The sequence below is a fragment of the Herpailurus yagouaroundi genome, unplaced genomic scaffold (assembly GCF_014898765.1).
Source record: "Herpailurus yagouaroundi ecotype Mexico unplaced genomic scaffold, PumYag 100, whole genome shotgun sequence".
Classification (NCBI taxonomy): domain Eukaryota; kingdom Metazoa; phylum Chordata; class Mammalia; order Carnivora; family Felidae; genus Herpailurus; species Herpailurus yagouaroundi.
In genome coordinates, this window is record NW_024412391.1 from 12,614,951 (window position 1) to 12,635,671 (window position 20,721).

Genomic DNA, 20,721 nt, shown 5'->3' on the forward strand with positions numbered 1-20,721 from the left:
CTACCAGAAGAGGGACACATCATGGAATTTCGGAAGACTTGGGGCAGAGGAGGAAAAGCCTGCAAACAAAACTGAAAGACATAAGTCAGAGAAGTAGCAAGAGAAACAGGAGACCCATGTCTTATAAGCAGATGGACAAGAGAATGTCAAGAAGATGGAGTTTTCATTGTCAAAAGCCACTGCAACGTCAAGTAAACTAAGCCCGTGGTGCATGGCTTTGACAATTAGGAGGTTATTAGAGAGGTCTGAATGAGACTGCTTTCAATAATCTCGCTTTGATCGGAGTCAAAAGCAGCAACTATGAATTTAGATCACTCTTTAAAGATATCTGATGGCAAAATGAACAACAAAAATAAGTTTGTTTGAGAACAATCACAAGCTATGAGGAAGGAGGAGACTAAAGACAGGTTGGCTGGCAGAAAGTCCCCGAACCAGTGGGAGGGGTGGGATAGAGGGGTCTCCAGAGTCATCTGTTTTATGCGTGTCTGTTCTTCCAAGTGTGGTCCACAGACCAGTAGCATCAGCGTGACCTGGGAACATACTAGAAACACAGAATCTCAGGAAACACCACAGTTCTAGGGAATCGTAGTCTGCATTTAAACAAGATCCACAGGTGATGTGATTGTGGCGCCTCACAACAACCAGGTAAGATAGGCATTACCGTTCCCATCTTTAGCTAGGATGATACTCAGGCTCAAAGAAGTTGCCTGGGATAGCGGAGATGATTAGGGGCTCAGCCAAGTTTCTATTCGTAGACAAGCAAGTTCATAGGGATTTCTACTTTCACTCAATTCAGGAGAATTGTTTCAGGTGGTAACGCTTCTGACAATCAATTAATCACAGGTCTGTAGTTCTAGTGCCATCAGCTTTGAGTTTGTTGTTACAGCGACGGTTGAATCCCTTCCTGAGCCTGGGAGGCCTGGAGAGAAACCACGTTGACAGCATTGGAACTTCACTTCCCAGCAAGCCCCGCGTCCTCCTACCGCGCTAGGCATGACGGGCGTCTCCTCCCGCTCTCTTCTCTGGCGGAAGAACCTTGAGGCGGGAACGGCAGCCAGGCGTAAGGGCGCGCGGCATCCTGGGATGTGTAGTCTGGCCGGGACCGGGACACCCCCTCGGATGAATGGGGCCGGAGCCGACTGCGAACTACAGCTCCTCGGCCGGCAGCGTCGGTGGTGGCTCCGGAGGAGAGCAGCGCTGCAGGGCGGTGGGGATGTTCTGTGCCGCGGCGAACGCAGCAGCCGGGCTTCTTAGGGTGGCGGTATAAGCGGGCGCTTGCTTGTGCGCGCTCGCTCTCCTTCCCCGGCACCGGTCATGCGCCCGGCGTTCGCGGTGGGCCTGGTGTTCGCAGGCTGCTGCAGTAACGTGATCTTCCTAGAGCTCCTGGCCCGGTAAGTGACCTTCGCGGGCCGCACCCCCGCTGGCGGCGCGCGGGGGCCCGGGTAGCACGGCCAGCGGAGTCGGCTGCCCCGTGGTTCCGCGCGCTGCCCGCTGTCCCGTCCACCAGCTTCACAGCATCCCTCGGAGGGAAGCGCCCCGGGTGCCGTCCTCACGCACTGGGGACAGAAGCCTGCAGTTTTTCTCGTGACGGGTCCAAGGTCGGCAGGAAGCTCGTGGCAGAACCCAGGTTTCTTCCACCTCTTCTCGATTCCGTTAATGCCACGCGTTTGACTTGGGCAAAGCTTTTTGACTTCTAAAGCAGTCTGATTTTGTACTCCCTGCAAAGAAAGTTTCTTTAATGTGGCTCTCCAAAACGTTTGTTTTATTGGCTTTAGAGATGGCTGGGAGCACTCGACCCAGCATACCTCCCAGCGATGTAGTAGAGTGGGTTTTTATTCAGAGAGCCCGTCCCCTTGACCGGAGAGAGGAATTCCAGCTCTAAGATGTTACAGCCTTTGAATTGAGAAGCATGCATTTGGAAGCGTAACTTTTTCCGATTCTGTGTCTCCCTCTCTCTCTGCCCCTCCCCCGTTCATGCTCTGTCTTTCTCTGTCCCAAAAATAAATAAACGTTGGAAGCGTAACTTTAAGAATGATTATGACACGTTCCCAAAAGGAGACCAGGTTGGCTTTATTGAGGTGGCACTCGATACTGAGTAGTGCGTAAAGTTCAGTGGATGGAAACTGTTGTTACAGAAAAGATAACAGGTAGACTAGAAAAGAAAGGCTCAGCATTAAAAAATCTCAAGTCTTGGTTCTGGGGTCTCCCTTTTCTGCCTGTAAAATAAAATAATATCTGTGGCCATGTTTCTGAATCTGGACATCTCTACTGATCATCCGAACAATCTTGTGTACCAAATAGGTCAGAAATTATAATCTCTTTTACTGAAAGTGAGACAGGTCCCAAGAAGGTAGATGGTCTTTTACTGTAAATTTTTTTTTAATTTCTTTTTCAACGTTTATTTATTTTGGGGACAGAGAGAGACAGAGCATGAACGGGGGAGGAGCAGAGAGAGAGGGAGACACAGAATCGGAAACAGGCTCCAGGCTCTGAGCCATCAGCCCAGAGCCTGATGCGGGGCTCGAACTCACGGACCGCGAAATCGTGACCTGGCTGAAGTCGGACGCTTAACCGACTGCGCCACCCAGGCGCCCCCTTTTACTGTAAATTTAAGTGACAGAACCAGAACTAGAATCCAGGATACCTAAACTCTAGTCTAGTACCGTCTGCAGCCCCTCTGTTATTTTTGAACTTGAGCGTCCCACAGAATTTTGGTCAGTTTCTCACGTGGAGGCTACTGGAAATGTATTTTATTTTCATGATCCCATTGATACGTCATTCTGAAGCAATCAGTTTACTTACGGTGTTGGTTAATTTTTGCTGTTAAAGAGCTTGAAATTTTATGCAGAAAGTGTTGATAAAGATCTGTCACTTCTTTGGGGAGTAGGTGGAGAGAGGTTTAAAAATGGAAAGAAAAAATGTATCTGGTTGTTAGTCTTACAAACTTCAAAGTAAGATCACTTCGGAAATTGACTTAAAAATATTAAGATGATAAAATCCCGTCAGCCACGGAAATGAAAGTCAGAGAATAATAGTGTAATAGTTGTGTTGAATATGTCATTAAGTTAAATCCTACCAAAGGCTGTGTGACTTCAGAGTATGTAGCAACTGAAGGTCCTCTTGACTAAGTGTGAGCTCTTGGCTAAATTACTTCATCTCCTGAGTCTGCTCTTTGAACTTCAAAAGGCTGGTGGTCGCTCTGCCAGACCCACAGGGTTTTGAAGGATTGAATGAGATGCAAAGCGCCTGAAGCACACTGACCTTCCCCTTCTAAACTTTCAGTACAGGTAAACCTTGCTTTATGAGCTGCTCATGAAAAGCCGTGGATAAATCTAATGCTTCTGTGAATTGTAGGAGCTTCTATGTAGAACAGTCTGAATAATTTATAAACAAATCCTCCTTCTTTAACCTTTTTTATAAATCTGGCTCTTTGCAGTACAGCAGTGGGTTTTCATAAAGCTGTGAGGGGTACATTTGTTAATGTAGTGGGTGGCATACATCAGGCTGAGTAGCAGCTTTTTCCTGATTTGCTTGGGCAACTCACGACTTACCATGCCAAAGATCAATAAAATGAGAGCTGGTTGAACCAGATGGCCTTTATGGTTCTTTGTAGATTTGGCCTCCTCATCACTTTTGACTTTATCTTGGGACATCACGGTGGAAAGCTCATAAATTTTTATAGAGCAGGAACTCTGCTTCTCCTATGGCTTCCTTGGAACCATTATGTGTCCTAATAAAGAGGCAACTAGAACACTAAATACACATGGAAAGCTAGAGTGACCTGTAGGAAGAAGCACACGTCTTTATCCATCTTCCCCAAATTGGAAAATAAATTTAGGTTTTTCTTTCTGATTTTTATATCTATAATTGGGACCTATACTAAAATAAAAAGCTCCATGCAGTGTACAGAACAGATGTGAAGTAATGAATGGATGCCTTCATCTCCCTCCTGAAAGAGCTTGGAAACAGGATGCGCCCATATCAGCTAACTAGCCAGGGAAGGTATTGCGTGCCTTACGTCGGGAGAACAGTCTGAAACATTTTCTTTTTTCCATTTGGTTTTACGATCAAGTGCGTAACGTTGACTCAAGTAAGGAAGTTTCCTAAATCTAGAATAAGAAATACGAAAGGCGTAGATTTCTTTCCCTTCGGAGGTGCTCATCTTTGAAGTCAAAATTTGAATTCTTGCCAAAGAGAATTCAAAGTAAGAGAAACTGTTTGCCATTGGTGATTATAATTTCTAAGGAATAAAGTCCAAGAGAACAAGTGATTTAGGGAAAAGGATCCAAGTTTTTAATGCTGAAGTTTTAAAATGAAAAAAAATATGAATTATTCAAGTTAAAACAAATAGTTCCACTGGCAGTGGTGTGTTCCCGAAAATGCTGTTGATTTTTTTAAAAAAATTAATTATGTGAGTACATTAGGGAGATTTAAAAATCCTATGGAGATAGAGATGAAGTAGAATAGGGTTGTCAAGGGATAGGGGGAGGGTATGGGATTTCTTTTGGAAATGCCCTAAAATGGTAATGGCTGCACAGTTTTAAATATACGAGAAACCACTGAATTGTAAACAATAATATAAGGGAGTCTGCACGCATCATTTATGTGCCATGTGGCTCTGGGAGACTTACCTGAGTCCTTAGCAATGAAATGGGCGTAATAATAACTACCTCTGTAAAATAAAGATAAAACTAAAAATCATTATGCCTTTTCAAAGGTCCTGTGAGGAATACACTTGTGAATCATTTTTTGAAATAAATGGTTTCTTTTTATCTTTCATACAGTACTACTATTTTAGGTCCTATTTGCTTAAAGGGAGGCACCCTCCCCTTCAGCTCCTTGAGTGAAGGCCAGATGTTGTGCCCAGAGAGTAGGGGCGCGAAGACGAATTGGACACGGGCAGTCCTCTGACCTTCTCTGTGTGGCATCAGGTGCTTACTGTTTTCAGATTCCATGTTTGGCTTCCTCAGTACATGGTCACATCCTTAAGGGCTCAGGGATCAGGTCTTCACATTGGGAGCTCCCTAGCACCGAATTTGACACATAATAGGTTCTCCGTAATTGTCCTTTTGTTTTTTAATGTTTATTTATTTATTTTGAGAGAGAGTGGGAAAGGGGAAAGGGCAGAGGGGGAGACAGGATCAGAAGTGGGCTTTGTGCTGACGGCAGAGAGCCTGAGGCAGGGCTCAGACCCAGGAACCACAAGATGGTGACCTGAGCTGAAGTCGAGGGCTTAACCAACAGAGCCACCCAGGCACCCCTCCGTAATTGTTCTTTAATGGGAATGACCTAATCTGTTGGTAAAAAGGAAACAGGAGGAAGCGAGGAAGCTTGATGAGCCCCTTTTGGGCTAAGTCTTGTGTTTGGCACTTGATACATATTCTCTCACTGGATCCTCGCTACAAACTGAAAACTGTATCACTTGCATTTTTATAAGTGAGAAAAATTGGTCAAGATAAATGCCTTTTTAGAAGAGTTAATTATACTTTGATTGAAGGCCTTCAGTGTGCGAGATCCTAGGGCCTTTTTGCCTCTGTGGCACGCTATTAAGTACTTTTCAGGGACTGGCTTGTCTACAATAAACTAGTGAGGTGAGATAGGAACTAATACTGTTCCCATTTTAAAAATAAGGAAACAAGACTTAGGAGAATAAACTCCTACTCTCACACAGTAAGTGGTAGAGACCTGGATCCTACATGTCATTGTGTGCTTTTTTTTTTTCCTTTTTTTTTTTTTTAAATTTATCTTAGAGAGACAGAGACAGAGCCTGAGCAGGGGAGGGGCAGAGAGAGAGAGAGGGAGGCACAGAATCCAAAGCAGGCTGCAGGCTCTGAGCTGTCAGCACAGAGCCGGATGCGGGGCTTGAACTCACAAACTGTGAGATCATGACCTGAGCCGAAGTCCGAAGCTTAACCAACTGAGCCACCCAGGCGCCCCAGCCATTGTGTTCTTTTAACCACCGTGGACTACAGTGGTTCTCAACTCTGTGAGAGCATGTGAGAATTACCCACACATCTTACATGGGTGGGTACACACACACACACCTCCCCCCACATCTTCCGCCCTCTCCCTAGACCTACACTAGTGGTTCTCAGCTCTGGCTGCCCACTAGAATCACGTGGAAAGCTTTGAAAAGTCCGGGTTCCAGGGCCCTACCCCACAGCAGTCTGAGTGGACCTGGCGGGGGGTGGGGGGAGGGAAGCGGTGAGGCTTCTCAGGCACATGGGGTTTTAAAGAGCAGCCTAGCCTGAGTTGAACAAGAACCGTGCCAGGAACTATCTAGAACTGAAGTACCTTCTCCCGTCACCCCTATGTCGGCTAATGGTTCTAATTAGCTCTTCAAGGGAGGTAGATGTCTTACGTGATTATTTATGGTTTTGTGCCTCGTTTATCCCTGTCCCTTGAACGTAAATGCTAAAAGAGATGGTTGAACATAAAGCAGTCGTTTTCGGGGACACCTCCACAGGCGGTAGAGACCGAAGAGGAACAGTGGTTCTGTTCCAGATGGTAAACAGAGCTCTGCACGGGAGAGGCTCATGTTGAGTTGTCCCTTTTACGCCTGATGGGCATTATTTAAGAGCTTGTCTCCTTGGCACTGCAGTTTAATCTTAACACCACCAAGAGAGAATTGGGGTTGTTTTTAATAAATAGCATTATTTATTTTTATTTTTATTTTTTTAACATTTACTTATTTTTGAGACAGAGAGAGACAGAGCATGAACGGGGGAGGGTCAGAGAGAGAGGGAGACACAGAATCTGAAACAGGCCCCGGGCTCTGAGCTGTCAGCACAGAGCCCGACGCGCGGCTCGAACTCACAGACTGTAAGATCATGACCCGAGCTGAAGTCGGACGCTCAACCGACTGAGCCACCCAGGCGCCCCTAAATAGCATTATTTTCAATGTGATAGTACATTTGCAATACAAGAATCCCTCTACTCACTAGCCTCTGGTAAATAAATGTCCTTGGTCAAGATGAGAACACAGAATATGAAGCCTGAAAAATACTGGTCATATGAGAAATCTGGAAGCTTCACAGAAACAAAGACAACGGTTCGCTTTGTACTTCTTCCAGTGACTGAGCAGAACCTAATAGAAGACAGACTCAAAACCACAGGCCTTTTAAGTGACCAGTTTTCGCAGAGTGTTTCAAGAGGGAGGTCAGAAGGATTTTTTTTTTTTTTCTGTCTTATAAATATGTTCCTAACAGTCACTGTGGAAGATTGCTCAACCCTTGCATGGATCCCTGAAGAGGTTCGATTCAGTTTCACCATCTGTCGAGTACCTGATAGATCTGTGTTAAGAGTTGTGGGGAACGGTAGATGATGGGAGTGTTCTTCAGTCTTTTCTTCGTTTTGCTCCTTATCTCTCCTTACTCTGGCCAGAGATCCTTTGTCTGTAGACATTTTCTTCCTGATCACCCCTCCGCAGATGCATCAGATACCGGTTCATGTGCTGTATGCATATCTGTGCTTGAGACTTCGAAAAAGAGTATGAATCTCTCCGCCCCAAGAACTAGTTGTCCCTTGGGGACCTTATCTAAGGTGGTGGCCCTGTCACCAAAGCGGGTGCATGTCTTCCATTAATAGTAGTCTCCGTGGTTCCTGGTCAGGAGGCTATGTGAACGTTCCCGGAGACCTCGGTGTATTTCTGTGCTGGACTTTGCTGCTCAAGCTGACTGGGATCCTGCCTAAAGTCCTTGTGCTTCACTGAGGATCCCACATACGAGCACTTCCTCCAGCTTACCAGGAAAGTTGTATCGTGGTCCTAAGAATGAATGCATCAGAGTGCTTCTTACTCATGGCCTGCTACAACCAGGGAAGAGTGAAATAAGAAACCTTGACACTCTTCTCTGTGAGCTCGGTTGATGGTTGTGTGTGATCCACAGGCTGTGAAACCGGAGATAAAGCACAGTGGGTAATGGAAATCAGGCCTCCCTGTTATTCTGAACTATCAGTATTACAAGTGTTGGTGCCCTTTATCTCAGCTTTTCGTACCTTATTTACCTTTTTGTCATTTACTACACAGGAAGCATCCAGGATGTGGGAACATTGTGACATTTGCACAGTTTTTATTTATTGCCGTGGAAGGCTTCCTCTTTGAAGCTGATTTGGGAAGGAAGCGGCCAGCCATCCCAATCAGGTATGGCACATTGAAGTCTCTTTTCGCCTTTGTTTTAAAGAAGTTCAGAACTTTTCTGGTACCTAGATAAAGGAGAATGAGGCATCTGTGCATAAGATCTGTGTCAAAGGTATTAGAAGAATAATAAGGGTAATTCATTTTCTGCATTTAATATGTTGTGAAACTACAGGGAGACTATTTTTAGAATAAAACTCCTGTAGTTTCACAACATATTAAATGCAGAAAATGAATTATGAATTATGATGGAGACAACACTGTGTGTGTGTGTGTGTGTGTGTGTGTGTGTGTGTGTGTAGTAAATGGTTGGTTAAAGGCTTAGTGTGACCACAGATTTTTTTTTTAATAGTTATGTATGCTATCCTCATGTTGGTAAAGTTATCAGATACACTAAGAGCGGTATTATTGTTCCTTTTTAAAAATGACGGGGTTTGGGGAATAAACAGAAATGGTGGTTACGCAGCCTTGTGAATACTGAACGCTACCGAATTATTCACTTCAGAATGGTTGATTTTGTGTTTCGTGAACTTCCCCTCAATTAAAAGAAAATGAAAGGTAAGCTAAGGCAAAATTGTTAATTCCAGACCTCCACCCCTTTGTCCACATTTGCATAACTGTACTCATGGGGTCAAATAGGAAACAGGACAGCTCTTCTAATGAACAGCGTGTTGGAAATTCAGCATTCTCGCTGAGACGGACTTGAGGTAAAAATGTAATGCATCCAGTTGTCAGTCTGTAGTAGAATCCTGTTACTAAATTCCTTTGACAGGGGTTTTCTGGTGTGAATGTATCAGAGGACTAGTTAAGGCTCATCCTTGTTGGTATTCTCTTGCAGCATTCCTGAGTAGTCTGCTGTAGAGAATCTGGCTGAATTTTGTTACTAATATTGTACTTCTGAGTTTCCCAGTGCAATGCTAAGTATTCTTGAACACATTGTTTTCCATTGGCTTTAATATCGACATAAAACTTTCTGCTCCTGAGACCAACATTTCTATCCCAGCAGGAGCCCCAGCATTTTTGATTCCTCTGACCCTTTCCCCCTTCCTCCCACTATTTCTTTCCATTCTGGCTGCCACTAGCACAGTTCAGGAACACGTTCACCCTCATCATTAGCTTTTATAAATGGTGCCCTAGCTGGCCGGCCTCTTGTCTCCCACCCCTGCATCCCTGTGTTATGATTTCCTACCATTGTATTGTGACACCGCCCCCCACCTCCCCCAAGCACTCAGGGGTCACCAGTAGGCTCAGAGGAGAGCCTAGCTGCCTAACCTGCCTTTTGAGGCCCCCCCAGGGTCTTGCCCTAACAGTCATACTTCCACGTGTGTCCATCGTGCTGGCTGTTTTATTTTCTATGTGAGAAGAAGCTACCATCAAAATCTTGACATCATGGGCATGTCCTTCATTGCCAGGAGCAATTTCTAGGCTGTGCTATGTAGACAGCAATGTGGAATAGTTGGAAATTCACTATCCTAAAAGACCTTGATGAACTCTCTTTATCTCCAAATGGCATCCTTTCAAGATAGGACTAAGAAAATTTGGCAAGAAACCTTGTGAAGTCACCAATAGTATATTATTTAGAAACTGTGAAAATAGTTGTTCCCAGTGTTAAAAAAAATTCACCTAAGTAAATTTGAAGATCTGATTGGTTTTATTAAATGATTCATGAATCAGGCCTTATCACATCTAGCAAGTAGAGGGGAACTCCACTGAGCTGAAGAAGAGAAAGGCTTTTAAAGGCAGAGGACATTAAAGAAGAAGAAAGGAATTTATTAGCAAGATATGAATCGTTTAGGCAAGGTTGTCTCTTAAGGGGAGAACGGGTCTATCAGAAAATTCCCTAGTATTGGCCAGGAAATTCTATGTTGACCGATAAAAGATTGTATTCCGGGGGGTGGGGAGGGGTGGAGGGTTGAAATTGCAGTTGGGTTAGGAATTAGGTCTCCGTTTACTGACTTGGGTTCATAACCTAAGTGGCACCATTTTGGGCCTGCCGTTTTCTTTTAACAAATTACCGCCTTTTGATCAGACTGTCAGCTTAGCTGAGATATGTGATAAAAATTTAAGGCGTTAGCATCACTCTCAGTTACCGCTCTAAAGTTCTTGAAGTTTTGGTTCCTTTTTGTGGTATCCATAGGTCTTAACCTCTATGATATTCACAGGTTACAGCTTCATGCTCCTTAAATCCGTTATTTTCTTTGTTCCTTAGATGTTCCAGTCTTAGGGAGATCATTTGCTTGGTGGTTAGTGCCTATATGCATTTAAAGCTTTTGAAAGAATACAGTGCAGCAGGGAGATGATTATCATTACTATAAGCAGGATAAATCCCAGTATGTGGAGTGCACTTTAGAGCTGTGGTCCCCAAGACCCAAACCGATCAAAATCAAATAAGTCAAAGAAAGACCCTTTGGAAAGAGTCACCTTCTTAAGCCAAGCGATCTTACATAATTGAGTTTCAGTGTCCCCAGAAGTGTCAGTCTAGGCATAGCTGGTGGTGTTTGCCACAGCATGGACACCTCTTTGGTCAGCCAACAGATAATTAAGAATTATTCCATTATCAGGGAGAGCTTTGGCTAGAGAGTTTAAGGATATTTGTTGAGCTGCTATTGTTTTAACAGGTTTTTGCAGTAATTTTAAGAATTAAGGAGCAGTTCTTTATCATAGCCTCATGCATCTATCCCTAATCAGGGAAACAGGGACCTGTCAAAAGGAGTGAATTATAAATCATGAATATCTTCTGGTAGGAGCTCTTTAACTCAGCAGTGTCAATTTAGGGGAGTTGACAATGAGATTCTAATTTTGTTTGTGAAAAGTTAGGTGCGCAGGGAGATTGTTTATCCTGAAATAAAGGTTATTTAAATATCAGAGGTTGCCAAGTTACAAGGACATTAGGATGGCAAAAGTCTGGCAGTGAGGGGAATAGACTTTATTCACATGTGCCACAGTCTTACAAATATGACATAAAGGCTTAGTGTTACTTTTTTGACAATGCTTTCCATGTAATATACATATCAAATAAACCTAATTCATTTAGCAAGTGCTTTGAAATATTCTAAGTGAAAAGGACTTCATTTAGGAAGTTAGACAAAAATATTTTTTAAAAAGGTTTTAAAGCACTTCCCTAAATAAGATCACAGATGATTATGAAACCCAATACTTAAAATAAGTTTTTAGTCTTACCTAAATCAGATCAAAAGCCCAAGAAAACTTTGTCCTTTTAACAGAAAGAAAACCAAATTCTTATTTAGTGCCAGCTTATAATTCCTTTTTTTAATGTTTATTTATTTATTTTGAGAGAGAGCAGGGGAGGGGCAGAGAGAGAGGGGGAGAGACAATCTCAAGCAGGATTCATGCTCCACACTGGCCTTGATCTCACAAACCTTGAGATCATGACCTAAGTGGAAATCAAGAGTCGAACACATACCCCAGTTGAGCCAAGAGGCACCCCCAAAACTCATTTTTTAAAATACATTTATTTTCATCTTAACCAGCTTGACCACACATGAACATTCCCGTTTAAAGATTCTTTTTTCTGCAAACCTACAACTTTTTTCCCCCTACGTTCCAATTTTGTCCTATGTTTTTTCTTTTCTCTTTAAACAACCAGCCTCGTTTTAGGACAAAGCGACTTCCTTTCCCCTTAACAAAAACTGTATTGAAAGAGAACTTCTGCTGACTCCATTTTGACCTCAAATTCTAGCTGGGTTCTTCTCTCTAGCTTGTCTCTTGGCTCAAGCTGAAGATCCAGCAGGCAAGGTGTCCCATGAAGGGAACTGAAACTGCCCCCTCAAGCAGTAAGGACCAGCAAGACCCCACCCATGATTGACTCCAAGATAGTGGCCAGTTTGACTCCCTCTGCCCACCTGCACGAACTCACCCACTTTGCCCACATTTTCTTTATATAAACCTGAGAGTATTTTCAGCACTTCGGAGATAGTCTCTCAGATGCTAGTCCCCTGTCTTCCCGCCCTTGGCATCACTGAAATAAATTCCTCGTGCCACCACCCCTCGTCTCTCTGCCTTTGGATTCCCTCAGTGGCCAGTGGCTGAACCTGGTCTGTTTGGGACCCCCAGAGCCACGCATGCGCTTGTGCACGCCTGTGCCCCAGCTACATGATCTCCGTTTCTCATACCTTTTTCTCCTGAAAACACATCCTACTTTCCTGCCACACAGAAATGTTTTCCTTATTATTTTTATTTATTTTTTATTTTGATTATTTTTAGTAGCTTTAATTACATACATTGATTAGAATTGAATACATTTCAAAATTTAAAAAGCGTATGCCTTTTAAAATTTTCCAATGCAGTATTAACATCCACATATCTTTTAGTTTCTCTTCAATAAGAGGCCAAAATTAGAGAAACTTATGTTTAGCAATTAATGTTTTAGTATTTTGTCTTATTTGGAAATGATCTAGATCTTGTAAAAGTTTTTAATTCCAGTTAGTTAACATACAGCGTTACAGTAATTTTTCACGTACAGTATGGTGATTCAGCAGTTCTGTGGATCACCAGGTACTCCTCATGACCAGTGCACTCCTTAGCCCCCATCACCTACTTCACCCATCCTTCACCCCCCCACCCCTCTGATAACCACCAGTTTGTTCTCTGCAGTTAAGAGTCGGCTTCTTGGTTTTTCTCTCTCCCTCCCAAAGGGAGTGAAATCATATGGTATTGGTCTTTCTCTGACTGACTTTGCTTAACATTATATCCTCTAGCTCCACCCATGTTGTTGCAAATGGCAAGATTTCATTCTTTTTTATGGCTGAAAAGATTTTCATTCTTTTTTATTCTTTATTCATCAACTGATGGACACTTGGGCTGCTTCCATATCTTCGCTATTATAAATAATTCCGTAAACATCAGGGTGCATGTATCCCTCTGAGTTAGTGTTTTTGTATTCCTTGGGTAAATAGTTTAATTACTGGATCGTAGAATAATTCTGTGTTTAACTTTTTGAGGAACCTCCCTATTGTCTTCCACAGTGGCTGCACCAGTTTGCATTCCCACCAACTGTGCAAGAGCGTTCCTTTCTCTCCACATCTTTGCCAACACCTTTGTTTCTTGCATTGTTGACTAGCCTTTCTAACAGGTGTGAGGTGATATCTCATTGTAGTTTTGATTTCCATTTCCCTGATGATCAGTGACACTGAGCATCTTTTCATTGTCCATTGGCCATCTGTATGTCTTCTTTGGAAAAAAATGTCTGTTCATGTCTTTTGCCTATTTTTTAATTTTTTAATTGGATTATTTGTTTTTTGCTGTTGAGTTTTATAAGTTCTTTATGTATTTTGTATACTAACCCTTTTTCAGATATGTCATTCACAAATATCTTCTCTCATTCCATAGACTGCCTTTTAGTTTTGTTGATTGATTCCTTTGCTGTGCAGAAGCTTTTTATTTTGATGTAGTGCCAATAGTTTATTTTTGCTTTTGTTTCCCTTGCCTTGGGGAACCTGTCTAGAAAAAAGCTGCTACAGCGAGCATCTGAGAAGTTACTGCCTGTGCTCTCGTCTAGGATTTTTATGGTTTCTGATCTCACATTTAGGTCCTTAATCCATTTTGAATTTATTTTTGTGTCTGGTGTAAGAAAGTGGCCTAGTTTCATTCTTTTGCATGTTGCTGTCCAGTTCTCCCAACACCATTTGTTGAAGAGACTCTTTTTTCCATTGGATGGTCTTTCCAGCTTTGTCAAAGATTAGTCGACCATATAATTGTGGGTCCATTTCTGGATTTTCTGTTCTGTTCCACTGATCTCTGTGTCTGTTTTTGTACCAGTATCCTACTGTTTTCATTACTATAACTTTGTAACATAATTTGAAGTCTGGAGTTGTGGTGATGCCTCCAGCTTTACTTTTCTTTTTCAAGATTGTTTTGGCTATTAGGGGTCTTTTGTGGTTCCATACAAATTTCAGGATTGTTAGTTCTAGTTTTGTGAAAAATGTTCTTCGTATTTTGATAGGGATTGCATTGAATGTGTAGATTGAGTGTGTAGATTACTTTGGGTAGTATTGATATTATAACAATATTTTTTCTTCCAGTCCATGAGCACAGAATGTCTTTTCATTTCTTTATGTCATTTCCAAATTTCTTTATAGTTTTTAGAATACAGGTCTTTCACTTCTTTAGTTAAGTTTATTCCTAGGTATCATATTACTTTTGCTGCAATTATATATGGGATTGTTTTCTTAATTTTTCTTTCTGCTGCTTCATTGTTGTTGTATAGAAATGCAGTAGATTTCTATAGATTGATTTTGTATCCTCAGACTTTACAGAATTCGTGTATTAGTTCCAGCAATGTTTTGATGGAGTCTTTTAGGGTTTTGTGTATAGAGTAACATGTCATCTACGAATAGTGAACATTTTACTTCCTCCTTATCGCTTTGGATGCTTTTTTTCTTTTTGTTGTCTAATTGCTGTGGCTAGGACTTCCAGTACTAAGTTGAATAAAAGGAGTGGGATGGATATCCTTATCTTGTTCCTGATCTTAGCGGAAAAGTTCTCAGTTTTTCCTAATTAATGATGGTTGTAGCTGTGGGCTTTTCATATATGACCTTTATTATGTTGAGGTGTGTTCCCTCTACACCTACTTTGTTGAGAGTTTTTATCATGAATAGATGTTGTACTTTGTCAAATGCTTTTTCTGCATCTATTGAAATGATTGTATGGTTCTCATCCTTTCTCTTATTGATGTGATGTATCATGTTGATTGATTTGTGAATATTGAACTACCCTTGCAAACCAAGAATGAATCTTACTTGATCCTGGTGAATGATTTTTTTTAATGTATTGTTGGATTCAGTTTGTTAGTATTTTTGTTGAGGATTTTTGCATCTGTGTTCATTAGAGATGTTGGCCTATAGTTCATTGTCTCTCTCTCTCTCTCTCTCTCTCTCTCTCTCTCTGTCTTTTTTTCTTTTGTGTGTGTGTGGTGTCTTTATCTGGTTTTGGTATCAGGGTAATGCTGGCCTCATAGAATGAATTTGGAATTTTCCTTCCCTTCTTTTTTTTTGGAACAGTTTGAGAAGAATATGTATTAACTCTTCTTTAAATGTTTGGTAGAATTCACCTGTAAAGCCGTCTGGTCCTGGACTTTTGTTTATTGGGAGATTTTTTTATTACTGATTCAGTTTCTTGTATTAGTCTGTTCCGGTTTTCTATTTCTTCCTGTTTCAGTTTTGGTAACTTACAAGTTTCTAGGTATTCATTTTTTCCTAGGTTGTCCAGTTTGTTGGCATATAGTTTTTAATAATATTCTCTTACAATTGTTTATATTTCTGTCATGTTGGTTGTTATTTTTTCTCTCTCATTTGTGATTTGATTTATTTGGTTCCTTTTTTTGATAAGTCTAGCTAGAGGTTTATCAGTTTTATTAATTGTTTCAAAGAACCAGCTCCTAGTTTCATTGATTTATTTTATACATATACATATATATGTATATGTATGCATGTACACACAGTATATATACATATATGTATATAAATATGGTTTCTATATCATTTATTTCTGCTGTAATATTTATTTATTTATTTATTTATTTATTTATTTTTAATTTTTTTTTTTCAACGTTTATTTATTTTTGGGACAGAGAGAGACAGAGCATGAACGGGGGAGGGGCAGAGAGAGAGGGAGACAGAGAATCGGAAACAGGCTCCAGGCTCTGAGCCATCAGCCCAAAGCCTGACGCGGGGCTTGAACTCACGGATTGCGAGATCGTGACCTGGCTGAAGTCGGACACTTAACCGACTGCGCCACCCAGGCACCCCTCTGCTGTAATATTTATTATTTTCATTCTTCCTGCTGGCTTTAGGCTTCATTTGTTCTTTTTCTAGCTCCTTTAGATGTAAGGGTAGGTTGTTTACTTGAGATTTTTCTTGCTTCTTGAGGTAGGCCTATACTGCAATAAACTTTCTTCTTAGGGTACCTGGGTGGCTCAGTTGGTTAAGCGTCTGACTCTTGATTTCAGCTCAGGTTGTGATCTCATGGTTTGTGACATTGAGCCCTGCATGGGGGCTCTGTGCTGTCAGCACAGAGCCTGCTTGGAATTCTCTTTCTTGCTCTCTCTCTGCCCCTCCCCTGAGCTTGCTCACTCACTCTCTGTCTTAAAAATAAACTTAAAAAAACAAACAAACAAAAAAACCCTTCCTTCTTAAAACTGCTTTGCTGCATCCCAAAGGTTTTATTTATTTTTTTACGTTTTCTTTTAAGGTTTATTTTTGAGAGAGCTTGCACACGTGCACGTTTGGGGGAGGGGCAGAGAGAGAGAAGGAGACACAGATTCTGAGGCAAGCTCCAGGCTCTGAGCGGCCAATGTAGAGCCTGATGTGGGGCTCAAACTTACGAACTGCCAGATCATGACCTGAGCCGAAGTCGGCCACTTACCTAAATGAGCCACTTCAGAAGCCCTATCCCAAAGGTTTTAAACCATTGTGTTTTCATTTTAACTTGTTTTTGTGTACTTTTAAAGTTTCCTCTTTTTTGGGGCTCCTGGGTGGCGCAGTCGGTTAAGCGTCCGACTTCAGCCAGGTCACGATATCGCGGTCCGTGAGTTCGAGCCCCGCGTCGGGCTCTGGGCTGATGGCTCAGAGCCTGGAGCCTGTTTCCGATTCTGTGTCTCCCTCTCTCTCTGCCCCTCCCCCGTTCATGCTCTGTCTCTCTCTGTCCCAAAAAAATAAATAAACGTTAAAAAAAAAATTAAAAAAAAAAATTTCCTCTTTTATTTCCTGATTGACCCATTCACTGTTTAGTACCATGTTATTTAACCCCCACGAATTTGTGATCTTTCCAGATTTTTTCTTGTGGTTAACTTCTAGTATCATAGCCTTGTGGTCAGAAAAGATGTATGGTATGACTTCAGCCTTTTTGAATTTGTTGAGGCTTATTTTGTGGCTTAATATGTGATCTGTTCTGGAGAATGTTCCATGTGTACTTGAAAAGAATGTATTTTGCTGTTTTAGGATGGAATGTTCTGGATATGTCTGCTAAATCCATCTGTTCCAGTGTGTCATTGAAAGCCATTGTTTCCTTGTTTGGTTTTCTGTTTAGATGATTTATTCATATAAGTGGGTATTAAAATCACCTAGTATTATTGTATTATTATCAATTAGTTCTTTTATGTTTGTTATTAACTGTTTTATATATTTGGGTGCCTCCATGTTGGGTGCATAAATATTTACAGTTGTTAGATCTTGTTGGATTGTCATTATTATTATTACTTAGTGTTCTTCTTTGTCTCTTGTTATAGTCTTTACTTTTTACAGTCTTTGTTTTTAAAGTTTACTTTGTTCAACATAAGTGTTACTGCTCCAGCTTTCTTTTGACATCTATTTTCATAACAAACGTTCCTCTATCCCCTCACTTTTGATGTGTGGATGTCTTTAGGCCTAAAATGAGTCTTTTGTAGGTAGCATATAGAGGGGTCTTTTTTTTTTTTTATTCATTCTGTCACCCTGTGTCTTTTGATTGAAGCATTTAGTCCATTCACATTCAAAGTAATTATGATAGATATGTATTTATTGCCATTTTATTACCTGTTTTCTTGTTTTGTTTGGGAAACTCTTTCTCTATCTATTCTGAGTGATAGCCTTACTGGATAGAGTATCCTTGGTTGCATATTTTTCCCATTCAGACGTTTAAATATATCATGCCACTCATTTGTGGCTTGGAAAGTTTCTGCTGAAAAATCCCAATAGCCTTATGGAGTTTCCCTTATATGTAACTCTCTTGTTTTGCTGATTTTATTTTATTTTATTTGCTGCTTTAAATTTTTTTCTTTATTAGTGTTTTGCCATTTTAATATAATATGTGTTGGTCTGGATCTCCCTTTGTTGATTTTGTTAGGGGTTTTCTGTGCCTCCTGGATCTGGATATGTTTCCTTCCTCAGATTAGAGAACTTTTCAGATATTATCTCTGAAAATAAATTTTCTACCCCTTTTTTCTTTCTTCTTCTTCTTGTGGGAATCCTATAATGCAAATGCATTTATGTTTAATGGAGTCACTGAGTTCCCTAAGTCTGTTCTCGTTTTGCATAATTTTTGTTGTTGTTCAGCATGGTTACTTTCCATTACTCTGTCTTAAAGTCTAGAGAGTATTTTTATGATCATTGCTTTAAACTCTTTGTCAGGCATATTACTTACATATGTTTCACTTAGATCTCTGTCCATGGCCTTGTCCTGTCATTTGGGACAGATGCCTCTGTCTTTTCATTTTGTCTAAGTCTCTGTGCCTATTTCTCTCCGCTATGTCTCTTGATCTTGAGGGCATTGGCCTTCTGAAGAAGAGGTCGTGCAGTGCCCTACAGCGTAGTGTCCCCTGTTACCCAGGGCCTGCTGCTTCAGGGAGTTTCTCCAATGCGTGCTGCTCGTGCTTCGCTGTTGTGTTCTGACTGCTTTATCCTTCAGACCTCTGCAGAGCCTTTCTTTGCCTGTTGTGGGCAGTGTTTAGTCTCTGGCCTGAATGTGGTGTGCTTTAACTAGTGCTGCGGTCTGCTTGTGAAATGAGCCACTGCTGCTGGAACCAAGGCCCTGCCAAACTTCCAGGTCAGAAGATAGGTGCTGTGGGCCCGGGTTTGGGCTGGTCTTCTGGGGGCCCGCCTTGCTGGGTCTGAGGCAAGCATGACCGGGAGGGGCAGTTCCAGCCTTGTCAGCAGGTTAGGTGGCCAGTGTCTGCTGGGCTGGTTCTTGGACAATGGTTCTGTGTTTATGCTGAGGGGCAGGGGAGGGAAAGCCTCCTGCCAGTTCCTTTGTACCCCCAGAGGGGTCTCTCTGTTAGCTGCCTCTCTGGGACGAGTCTCAGAGGAGCAACTAACCTCAGCACTGTGTGCCCCAGGCACTCTTCAAATCACTGTATGTCCTCAGGCTGTTTACCCTGCCTTGGGTCTAAGAGCAGGCCCAGTGCCTTGGGGCTCTGTCGGAGCCAAGCCTGCTGACCTTTAGAACTCCAGGCTTTAAGCCTGGTTGCAAGAACTCATGAATGAAATTCAGCCCCTCTCACTGTCCAGGCCAGTTGCTGTGGGGATTTGTTTTCCCCACGCTCTCCCCATGTAATTGTAAAGACAGGTCTGTTTTAATTAAGCCATCAACCTTAAACTAGCTTTTATCTCGAATATTTTTTTTCAGACCATGTGAGCTTGTAATATGTTTGGGTTAGTCTGTTCCCACATGTTACTCTATCTCTTGTCCTTCTCCGTGACCACAGCTCCTTCCCCACCGTAGTGGCCTGGATTCATGTCTCTCCCAAACCTTATATCCGCACTTCCTACCTTCTTTGATGTGGCTCTTCTCTACCTTTAGTTGTGGACTTCGTCTGCTAGTCTTCAGGTCAATTTCTGGGTATTTAGGGTGATTTGATAGTTTTCTAGTATGAGGAGAGCCTAGGATCTTCCTGGTGGGGTTTTGGAGTGATGGTGGGGTTCAGAGCTGATGGCCAAGAAAGAATTCTTGAAGACGGCTTCTGTGCAAAAAGGTGATTTTATTAAATAAAGCGTGGGACAGGACCCCTGGGCAGAAAGAGTTGCACTGGGGTTATGTACTGTGGAGTTAGGAGAGATTAAGTCAAGAGGAGGTTTTTTAAAGGGATTTTCCATATGCTAAAGATAATTACTGGAGGCCTAGCTATTATCAAGCTAAGGTGGTTTTTCCCTCTAGCAAAGCATTATCATTAAGATGGGAGGGAGTTCATGGAGGTTAGGCTATTGATAAGATTGCCTTTTTCTTGTAATTTACTAAGATATTTGTAAACTGATGGAGACTGTCAGTTTAACCATTTGTTTTCTGTCCTTTGCTTTGTTCTTGGGCAGCAAGGAGTGCCTGAGGAATATAAAACATATCCCACCTAGGGATGGGGGTGGGGGGAGATAGTTTGTAGGGTGTCCGCTTGCCTTATGCTCCTTCATCACTTCTACTTCCAGAAATGACCTAGAGTTTTAATGATTTTAGCTTAACTCATCATTTAACCTAACTCAGCAAAACTTTAAGGTTTTAGCTTACCAAAAAAAAAAAAAAGGGAAAACTCTATAAGTAGACATAAATATCATAGAAAAGCTCATCTATAAACTTTTATGTTGTTTAATTTACTTGTCTTTAATAACTATGATTATTTTTAAGTAAGCTCTATGCCCAGTGTGGGGTTTGAACTTGACCCTGAGATCAGTCGCATGTTCTACCAACTGAGTGAGTCAGGTGCCCTGGTAACTATTTTTAGATTACCTGTAAAAGCTGTATTAAACATTAGACAAAGTCAGCCATTATCCTAAGCTATTAATTTTTGTTGATAGATCTTATAAGAGACAATATGAACTTACTTGGCTAGTAAACTCAAGGAGAATACATTTTATATGTAGTGTTTTAACTGTAAAGACATATCTGTTTTAATTAAGCCATCAACCTTAAACTAGCTTTTATATCGAATATTTCTTTTCAGACCATGTGAACTTGTAATATGTTTGGCTTAGTGTCTGTTTGAGAATTTTAGAATGCCCAATCCTTACAAGTGCTTGCCCTCAAACCAACTGAATAGAGCTCTTACAAATTAATTTTAGCAATACCATCTAGAAGTAGAAAATAGCACAGAATTACAGCATGTAAAT

General features: G+C 41.6%; 1 protein-coding gene across 3 annotated transcripts in view; it reads left to right on the forward strand.

Annotated features, from left to right (window-relative positions):
* The first annotated feature begins 1,131 nt into the window (after nucleotides 1–1,131).
* The window catches only part of SLC35B4 (solute carrier family 35 member B4), a 38,892-nt gene continuing 19,302 nt past the window's right edge, over nucleotides 1,132–20,721 (forward strand). For 2 of the 3 annotated variants that reach the window (XM_040471918.1, XM_040471919.1), the window contains exons 1-2: nucleotides 1,132–1,391; nucleotides 8,027–8,140. In XM_040471918.1, the coding sequence (XP_040327852.1) occupies nucleotides 1,315–1,391; nucleotides 8,027–8,140 (191 nt within the window). In that variant the 5' untranslated portion in view covers nucleotides 1,132–1,314. The remainder of the gene's footprint in view (nucleotides 1,392–8,026; nucleotides 8,141–20,721) is intronic. The other variant, XM_040471916.1, reaches the window with a different exon arrangement.